Source organism: Oncorhynchus mykiss, chromosome 17 (assembly GCF_057628025.1).
Source record: "Oncorhynchus mykiss isolate SJ-2025 chromosome 17, ASM5762802v1, whole genome shotgun sequence".
Taxonomy (NCBI): Eukaryota; Metazoa; Chordata; class Actinopteri; order Salmoniformes; family Salmonidae; genus Oncorhynchus; species Oncorhynchus mykiss.
In genome coordinates, this window is record NC_143038.1 from 39,643,518 (window position 1) to 39,654,080 (window position 10,563).

General features: G+C 43.9%; 1 protein-coding gene across 1 annotated transcript; it reads left to right on the forward strand.

Annotated features, from left to right (window-relative positions):
- Window positions 1–5,234: 5,234 nt before the first annotated feature.
- Window positions 5,235–8,954, forward strand: LOC110494144 (chymotrypsin-like elastase family member 2A). The gene is made up of 8 exons (XM_021568916.3): window positions 5,235–5,384; window positions 6,669–6,757; window positions 7,093–7,190; window positions 7,359–7,493; window positions 7,761–7,897; window positions 8,067–8,212; window positions 8,430–8,582; window positions 8,888–8,954. The coding sequence occupies exons 1-8, from the start codon at window positions 5,345–5,347 to the stop codon at window positions 8,903–8,905; spliced, it is 816 nt and encodes a 271-aa protein (XP_021424591.2). The 5' UTR covers window positions 5,235–5,344; the 3' UTR covers window positions 8,906–8,954.
- Window positions 8,955–10,563: the final 1,609 nt, after the last annotated feature.

The window sequence follows — 10,563 nt, forward strand, 5'->3', positions numbered from 1 at the left end:
AAGTAAAGAGGCACTGAGTTTGAAGATAGGCCTTGAAATACATCCACAGGTACATCTCAAATTGACTCAAATGATGTCAATTAGTCTATCAGAAGCTTCTAAAGCCCTGACATCATTTTCTGGAATTGTCCAAGCTGTTTAAAGGCACAGTCAACTTAGCGTATGTAAACTTCTGACCCACTGGAATTGTGACATAGTGAATTATAAGTGAAATAATCTGTCTGTAAACAATTGTTGAAAAAAATACTTATGTCATGCACAAAGTAGATGTCCTGTCCGACTTGTCAAAACTATAGTTTGTTAACAAGACATTGATGGAGTGGTTGAAAAACGAGTCTTAATGACTCCAACCTAACTGTATGTAAACATCCGATTTCAACTGTATGTTGGATACGGTGTCTAATGTAACAGTGTTTAGTTTTCAGAAGTGGTTTGTTCATCTCCCTATGCAAGATTCTTCAGATCTCCGCCGGCTCACGTTGAAGGCAGCCAATTGCCTACACATCCCCTTTGTCGGCTATGCGGTCGTGGATTTTGTAGTTGGAGTAGTGCAAGTTCCAGCCAAGGGGGTTGTGATTGTCAAGGATGACTGTCTGGGGGCTGACCAAGTAATCATTGGGATGACCGTCATAGGCTAATGCTGGAAGGAGCTGTTCGAATGAGTCTCACTGGGTTCAACGCCACTGTGGGTAGCTGCCAGGAAGGAGTGGCAGAATGCTTTCGCTGTCTGCGGCGAGTCATGCAGACCGATGAGCAATGAGGGGGACCAGGTACTGCATGCCTGTCCAAGAGAGACCCCAATGGGATCCCAGCTAGCAGTGAAAAGTTGCTGTGGGCTGGAGTTGTTGGTGGGACCTCCTCCAAAGACTGCTAAACCCTGGTGGAGGATACTGATGATGGAGTTGTGTGGCAAGAGTGCAAGGAGAAAGGCTACCCTTTCGACTGCTGAATTGAAACCCTTACCCCCTTGTTACCCTCTTGGAGCCTTCTCAGATCTGTGGAGAATGAGAACTGGTGCTACGCACCCAGGCACCAGGTGAAGTTGAGGTGGGTGTGCATACAGTTCAGTTACAGGCTGATGGCCAACCCCCTGTAAATTTCCAACAGGTAAAGGGAGCCAACACAGCAACAAAGGCTCCATGCTCTCCTATCCCATTGGTCAAGTGTGTTCTCTGCCCATGAGGAAGATTTTGCTAAGTCTGATGCTGTCCTACATCACATTCCCACAGGTACTGTCCACCCCCCTTAGCCTAGAGAGACACCAGCCAATTTCACCAAGCCTGTACGCAGAGCTCAGACTCCAACGGGCAGGGATGCTAGTCTGGGGTAATCACAGAAAGCTTGAGTCCCTGGGCTGACTTCTTTCACCACACCCTTGGGGCTGTTTGAGTTCTCTGGCATGCCCTTTGGACTCTGCAACGCCCCTGCCACCTTCCAGAGCCTCATGCAGAAGTGTCTAGGAAGCAAGGTAAACAACTCTCTTTTGATCTACTTAATGGTATTATCTAATCAACTGACTTTTACACCCATCTAGATCAGGTGTTCAAGAGGCTTGTCAAGCATGTCCTGATATTGCAGCCTACGAAATGTCAGCTCTGGCAGAGGGAGGTGGTCTACTTGGGGCATGTGGTGAGTCAAGCAGTGCCCCAATTCTGGCATATGCCGACTTCAGTAAACCATTCCTCGCCTACACTGACGCTAGATTGAGGGTCCTTGGGGCAGTGCTGTCCAAGGTGAGAGTAATTGCCTATGCCAGACCGAGCCTGTCTCCTCTGGAGAGGAATGATCAGAACTATAGTTCATTCAAACCTTGTATGGGCAGTGACTAAAATGTTCAGAGACTACCTGTGAGGGGCGAAGTTCACAGTTTACACAGACAACAACCCCCTGGTCCACCTCAACACTGCAAAACTGGGGTCAGTTGCACAGCACTGGGTGGCCCAGCTGTACAGTTTCCAGTTTTCTGGTGATGTACCACCCCAGTTGCTCTACCAGACTGCTGATTTTCTCTCCAGATTATCCAGCACGGACGGGCAGGTGTGTCTGATTCAACAGGAGCATCAATACCTTCTATCATTAGCAGAGAGGGTCAACCGAGCTGAAAGGCCCAACGGAGGCAAAGGGGCCTGTAAGCGGTTTAATCAAACATTGTTATCTCTTCTTGGGTCCCTGGGGCAAGATGAGCAGATGGGTTGGCCAGAGCAGTTACCTATGCTTCTCCAGGCATACAAAAACACTGAACATGGCAGCACCGGTCTTACCCCATTCTTTCTAATGAGTGGCAGGCATGTCGGCCAAGACGCTGCAGATGGACCTTGATGGATGGCTGAGGCACCATCATGACCAGCTACGACTGGTCTACAGTCAGGTCGAGGCATGGACCCGACATTAGCAGGAGCGAGAACAAACAGCGGTACAACAAGCGGAGAAAGGACCTTCCGTTGATGGCTGGTGAACCGGGTGCTCCTGCAGAACTTCAGATGACAAGATCAGGGTAAACTAGCCCCCCGATGACAGCTGCAGCCTTTTGTCATTCTAGGACACCTTCGGCCTGGACTGGCAGTCTTTCGTGTCCGACCAGAGGGAGGAGACCAATACGGGCCATTCATCTGAACCATGTGCAACCTTGCCCATAACGACCTTCTGACCGCTCCCAGATGCAACTCATGGGTGGTTGCCCTGATGACAAACTGGGGCTGTGGAGTTGAGTGGCGATCCGAGAGCAGAGGACCGAGAGAGGCATTGGTACGACACAAGTAAGGGACGTGATTCTTCCCGTGTTCCATTTACACCAATCTTGCTCTCTCTGGGCCGTTTTGCCCTGCCACTGAAACCCACTATTGTTGGCATGTTTCCCTGCTGTCTGTCTTCCTCTTGTTTAGCACCGGAGGCGGGTCCATCGGTGACGTCGCCAAGCAGAGTCTCAGACCAGGCGCGCTCCAGGACAGGGAGCTATGCGGATCTGGATATCGCCATACAGAGACGTTTATTTTATTTTGTGGGGATATGGTTCTTGTTGGGCCCTAGAAATCGAGAATCTATCCCAACCCTTTCTGTATGTTGTCTTGTCTGTCTTTCACGCTCCTTATTTTGTCCCATAGTAGTAGAGTCCTTTAAAGGGGTTTGCAGAGTCGAGCAGGGCCAAGGGTTGGTCCCATATTGTATGCAGCACCAGAGCGACATTGTAGTGCCTTTCACCATATTGTTTGCAGTGCCTTCCATTAGAATAACTATCTTGTTGCAGTGCCATATCAGAATAATTCAGATTGCAGTGTGTCCCTTTTGCATGCCCGCTATTTACCTGAGAGAGTCAGACGGAGGATAACCTACCTGAGTGGAGGCTCTATTGTGTCCGATCCATGTTAAACCATGAATTTAAAATGACTTACCTTGAGCATACTTACCTGTCCTGGTCTTGTGTGTTGGGGTTGTGTGCTGGAGAATATTAAATGATCAAGTCTACTCCTGCAACTCCCCTCCGGCGTACAATGTCGCCAGAGTACTAACCACCGGTCCTGGGAATCATCATTACGCACACCTTGTACTCATCATTACACACACATGTGAATCATTATGATTCATACCTGGACTCCAGTACCTTCCTAATTTCCTCATATTTATATGTCAGTCTTCCATTTTCACTCACCAGTTGGTATTGTTCTTGTTTATCGGCATACTGCCTTATGTTAGTGTCGTGTTCTTGGTTTTGTTGTTTGATTAAAACGTTTCACCTGCACCTGCTTCCGACTCACCGCCCCATCATTACATACATCCTGTGTTGGGTGGAGTAAAGTGGTTGACACTAAACTGTGACATTTCCTATCTTAATTTGACCAGTTTCTCAGAGGAGGAAAATAATCCTGCAGCAACAGGTAATTTATAATGTGGTTTATAATAAATTGACAATTTTGTAGGAGTTGATACATTTTTCATTAGGGCAAATCTATTTTAAAGTGGAAAATATCAACTTTAGAAGCCTTTTTAAAGCTTGAATAGCCTGCAAGTTTGCATTTCCTGCTGTGCAAATTAAGATATGACATCTGTACATAGGAAGGGATAAATGTCTTATAAAAATTATGGCACACTGGTAAACAGTTCCCACCCCACATCCGAGTGTCGTCCACTGTCTAAACCCTCGGGATAGAGAAACTATATCCATGAGCTCAGTGCTTGAAAGGAACTTTAACTAACTTCCTGGTTCAGACACCACATCACAAATAGACACACCTCAGGCACTCGAAATGAAAACAGTTTTTAGACAAATCGGTGTGATTGATGTTTCTTTGGAACTCCTGGGTTTGTGATGTGGAACTGGCAGTAAACAGAAACCTGAGACATGGGATCTGCTGCTGCTCCATGCACATATGCTTCCTGTGCCAGAGGCAACTTAGACTGACAGGGAGTTGTGTTGTCTTCATTTGGACTGAACCACCAAAACGTAATTGTTCACTCAGAAATGTGACAAAGGTTGCCGCCGAAAAGTGTCTTTGTTTTGACCTCTGTTGCAAAGAAATAAGCCACTAAATATTTTCCCTCCTTCTAGTACATGCCTTTTGAACCTAGCACCCACATTTATTTTACTACACATATTTGAGTTGAGCACGCCAATTTCTCTTTCTATCACTGTTACTTGTTCCTCATACATGTAATTTCAGTAATCTGTAGTTTCTCATATTTAAGAAAAAAAATAAAGATTGAATTGCTTGTCATTGGTTGTGCTCTTGTGGTTAAACATTTGCAGTGTGGATACGAAGACTCTGGGAAGTAAACAGGTGTTGCTGACCCTTCAAGATGAAGGCTACTGTATGTTGGTTTTAGAGTAGTGCTGTCTGGATGTCCTGTTCCACATTACACTTAAGGACATCATATATTACCAGTACTTTTACATTTAGCAAAAAAATAGACCATTACAATAATTGTTAGAACAAATCTTTGCTGATGCATCTCTTTTACATGTGTAGTGAATACAGTCAAATCCTATTAAATCCGTATACCAAGTTTTCCAAGTCCAGAATATGATTATTCTAAGACTGCAAGAATGCACATTTGGATTTGGGTTGTCTTTGGCCTGACCGGATAGCAGTTCAGAGTAGGCCTAAATAACTTTCTAAGCCAGACAGTTGGAAGAAGGCCAGAATCAATATCTCTGGCCTAAGAGCAATAATGACAGACACATGTTTCTCACACCTTCTGTACTAATCAGTTGGCTTATCAGGCTTATCAGTTGGACAGAATGGGCAGTTTTTTAAAACTAAACCAGTTGGATGAAGCTCACTTATCAGTCACGAATAAGAAACAAAAAGCAGTATAAAGGAGTTCCACCAGCACTCATGACAGCAGCAACATGACTTCTATCATTTTGGTCTTGGCCCTTGTTGCCAGTGGTAAGACCTTTTTGCATTTTTAACAGACATGGCAAGTAGATTATTGTGTTTAAATTATCATTATATCTCAAGGAACAGTGATTTCAAAGTTTTATATCGGTCTACTTATGTGAAAAAATGTAAAACTAAGTGTTGGTAAACTAAGTGTTTACCAGCATTTGTAACTTGAGTCTGATAATTATCTGTCAAAACAGTTCATCTGATAATACTTGTAGAATTTAAAAATACTTGCTTGATATATGTTTTCCAGTTTCTTGAAATACTTTGCAAATGCAACTTCCTTTTAAGAGAAAACTGAAATGGTCTATTCATTCCTTTTGCATTTTTACTAGACACTCTTATTTTTTACGGGTCCCCTGTGGGAATCAAACCCACAACCCTAGATATGCAAGCACCATGCTCTACCAACTGAGCCACATCATCACAAACCGCTTGTCTAAATGTACTCAATTACTGTATTGTGCAATGTTTTTTTTTCATGGCGATGGAAAGTCTTCAGGTGCAAACCTAGATGACCAGCCTATGTACAATACATGTACATTTACATTAAGTGATTTGTAAGGATGGTCAATTTATATTGAACAAAATACTGTTGTTTTCCATGTTATTTGATCAAGAAAAATATTTAATTTGATTTGGATGTTTTGTGTCTTTGTCCATAACTTTCCACTATTTGATGTACATGTTTGAGGACAGGGTGTTGTTCTTTCTAGATTCCATTAGAATGACAATCGCAGAGAAAGGGACAGGGCAACAACTCTTACAAGTGCAACTATTTTCCCTACTTCCAGCGGCTATGCATCTCAGGGACACTGGCCTAGAATAGGAAATCTTGACAGCCCTTTACATAGCCTATAACAGGGTTGGGTTCAATTCCATTTCATTTCAGTCAATTCAGGAAGTACACTGAAATTCCAAAATCTTCAATGCTTTTCAACGAGGAACATTTGGAATTAGAATTTGGTTCACTTTCTGAATTGACTGGAATGACCCGAACCTGTAAATAGATCTATGTGCAACACTCCAAACCTGTTATATTTATGTATGTCTCTTTAACCTTTATTTAACTAGGCAAGTAAGTTAAGAACAAACTCTTATTTACAATGACAGCCTAGGAACAGTGGGTTAACTGCCTTTTTCAGGGGCAGAGCGACAGATTTTGACCTTGTCAACTCGGGGATTCAATCTAACAACCTTTCAGTTACTGGCCCAGCGCTCTAACCACTAGGCTACCTGCCACCCCTTGTGTAATAAGTCCTAGATATTCCTCTTCCTCGTCTGCAGCATCTGGCTGTGGAACCCCAGCCATTAAGCCTGATACTACCCGCGTGGTCAATGGCGTGGATGCCCGCCCCAACAGCTGGCCTTGGCAGGTGAGGATGTCGAGACACGGGGTTTTCGTTCAAGATACTTCAAATTTTTACTACATTTTTCAAAATGTAAATGGTGCTGAATGTAACTGTAAATAGGTAAAGTGATGGAGGTGCTGACGGAATTCAACTTTTAATGGTAATGGACCTTACAGGAATGTTTAGATGGAACAAACTAAAGTGTTCTTTGTATCTACTGTAAATCATTGATAATTTTGTGTAAAAGTGAAGTGTTTATGATATTGACTGAAGTGTTGATGGAGCGGACTCTAAAATGTTAAGTTTAGGTTAATTGCTAAGTGCTGTAAGAATATACTGATCATTGTCAATCTTTGTAGATCTCTCTGCAGTATGAGAGAAATGGTGAGTACAGACACACCTGTGGTGGATCCCTCATCGCTACCAACTGGGTTATGACTGCTGCCCACTGCATTGAGTAAGCCAGCACACACAGACACACTGCTGCTATTTTAAAGGTGTTGACCAGCACAAAACAGTGAAAAAAATAAGCAATTGTGTTTGACCAATGTGAAGAACGGGTAGGTCTATTTGGTCTGCAAAATGATGCTTCATGGGACAGTTTTTCCCCTATTCCTCCATACAGTCTGAAGCTGAATTATCGTGTGGTTGTGGGCAAGCACAACCTGGCAGAGGCTGAGCCCAGTGCTCAGGCTTACTTCCCAGCTAAGAAAGGAATCATCGTGCACAAACACTATAACCCTGTCCTCCTGTCAGTAGGGTAAGTTGGGCAATGGCTTGAAAAAACACAAGTAAAACTTTACATTTACACTATTGACGCAGAATATTCAGATTTATAAGCAATAAAGAGTTTATAACCTATTAAGTATTAGTTAAGTATTAAATAGTTTATACACATTGGTGGGAAATTGTTCTAAATACTGAACTTATATATGGTTTCAATGGCCATGATAACAGTAAACTAGTAACCAGTAACAGTTCCTGATCTATTCTGATCCATTCATACTCTAATTTCCCAAACGACCAGCAATGACATCGCCATGATCAAGCTGGCAGAGCATGTGACTCTGAGTGACCAGGTCCAGCTGGCTTGTGTCCCCGCCCCCGGAACCATCCTGTCCAATAATTACCCCTGCTACATCACCGGCTGGGGAAGACTCACCAGTGAGTGATGAGTGGTGTGTGTGTGTGTGTGTGTGTGTGCATGTCCGTGCATGCTTCTGTGTCTCTGCCTGTATGCAATTGCCTGTATGTAAGGCCAAGACAGCATACTGTATGTCTTTTCTCTTTCATTACAATCATGCTCATTATCCCTCTGCTGTGTGTGTTCTAGCCGGAGGTCCCACCCCCGACACCCTCCAGCAGGCCCTGATGCCCGTGGTGGACCACAATACGTGTACCCAGAGCGACTGGTGGGGCGTGTCCATTCGCAGGTCCATGGTCTGCGCCGGCGGGGACGGAGTGGTGGGAGGCTGCAACGTGAGTCAGACACACACACCCATAGGGCTCTGGTATAAAGTAGTGCAATATAAAGTGCACAGGGTGCCATTTGGGGAGCAGACAATTAGATATACAGGAGATACAAGCAAAAAAATGAAGATACAAGAAATTCAAGCAAAGCTGATGAGCATTATATTTTCATCAACCTGTGTGGTAAACATTTCAAAGATATGAAGTGTTTTGTGTTCTGTTTCAGGGTGACTCTGGTGGCCCACTGAACTGTAAGAACTCTGCGGGAGTATGGGAGGTGCATGGCATTGCTAGCTTCGTCTCCGGCCAGGGCTGCAACTACATCAAGAAACCCACCGTCTTCACCCGCGTCTCCGACTACAATGAGTGGATTGATGAGGTAACCGGAGTTGCTGATGACCAGATCACTAAACACATCGCTATACATCACCACACAGGGTTGAGGTCAATTCCATTGCAATTCAGTCAATTTAGAAACTCAAATTCCAATTCCATGTCCACATTTTCCTCATAGAAAATAACTGAAGGAAATTGGAACTGAATTGACTTCCTGAATTGTTGAAATGGGCTTGACTCCAACCATTTCACTGTTGAGTGTTTTGGTGTTCTTCTTTAGTTCTGTTTCAAATGTGTTTTGTTTGCCTTGTGAAACTCATCTGAGCCTGTGTTTTGGGTTTCTTTCAGACCATGATGGACAACTAAGACGTGTCGGTGTGCTCTTCAAATAAAGACCTATAAATACATGAGAAAATATGTTATTTTATTGAAATATTGTCCTCAATGTTTTGATTAACATATTACATAATCATTATTTCTTACAAAGCTGAGAACAGGGCATATTCCTTGTTCTAGCTTGAAAATTAGGGCCCAAAATATAGATATTGTCTTGACCAGTAGGGGGCCTCAGAGACTAGTGAATAAACACCCCAGATGGTACAAACCATTTGAGGTTTCATTAAATTACAGACATTTCAGATTCAGATTTCCTCCTCATCATGCCAGACATTGTGTATAATCTTAATTTCTTCATTGTGGCATCAATTAGCTCCCAAATAGGCCTATTTTTCGAATGGTTTGACACTTCCAACACTTTTGTATCAGGGTTGACATTTGTATTATGTGAGGTCATGGACGACTAGTAAAGCACAGTCCTCCTCTCAAAGCATTATGCCACAATTCAAGCATATGCGTGCCATTCCACGAATAGAGGGCCTTTTGGGTAGTGTAATTTTGTCACCTATTTATGTTACCTAATTTTAACATTCTGTCATAAAGAGTATGTTCAACTTCCAAGCAAACATGTTTTCCGATCTGTAGATATTAAACTAAGGGGAAAATTACTATAAAAGTTCACATAACAGGGTTGACAATTTTATCCTAAATCAGCCATAACTGTTACGCGGAGTGTAACAGGGGAACCCTAGAGCATACTCGGACGAGAAGACTAGGATGAAGTAACCAAGGTATTTATTGAAACAGAGGGGGGAGATGGAGTGCAGGTCAGGGGAAGCTCGGGCGGGTTGCTGGAAACCAGGTGTGGAGGCTAAGGCTGGAGTGAGAGGGATTGAGAAAAGGTAAGCAGGTCCGTAGGGGAATCCAAGGGAGTAGTAGAGTGGGGAATCCAGGACAGAGTAGCAGGATGACGAGACGTGGGACTGGAGACAGGGATCAGAGTCAGAGCGGGCAGAACTGTAGCGGAAAACAGCGTCAGGCAAGGAAAACAGGCACGACAGGATCTGAATAGTAACAAACGGCTAGAACCATAGACTGACTGAGCAGAGATTACAATCTGGCAGCGGGGAAGTGGCAGGGCTGAGTATTTGTAGAGGTCTTCATTATGGAACAGGTTGCAGCTGGTGGGGATCTGCTCTGACTCCAGCACACCCACACAATCACAGAGAGAGAGAGAGAGAGAGAGAGAGAGAGAGAGAGAGAGAGAGAGAGAGAGAGAGAGAGAGAGAGAGAGAGAGAGAGAGAGAGAGAGAGAGAGGGAGAGAGGGAGAGAGTACTGGGGGAGTGGCTGCAGGTCAAGGAGACACAGGATGAGCAGTAGAGGGTGTTGCAGGAGCAGATGTGACAATAACTCCCCTTTTTAACATGGTTTAGTTTAGTTAGAGCCACTGTTAAATTTAGTTTTATCAAAATGTACACACATAATGTCTGAAGGACAGAAAGGGCACTCTATTCATGGAACAACCTTTGAGCCCCCTGAAATAATGATTTAAACAATAATTCCTCCTCTAACTGCTGAAAATGATGAGTGGTTGAATTTCAAACAAAGCTGTGTTGTGCTACCCAGGGCCGGCCTTAACCTTTTGGGGCCCTAGGCGAGATTTGGTTGGGGGCCCCCCCAAGTCGAA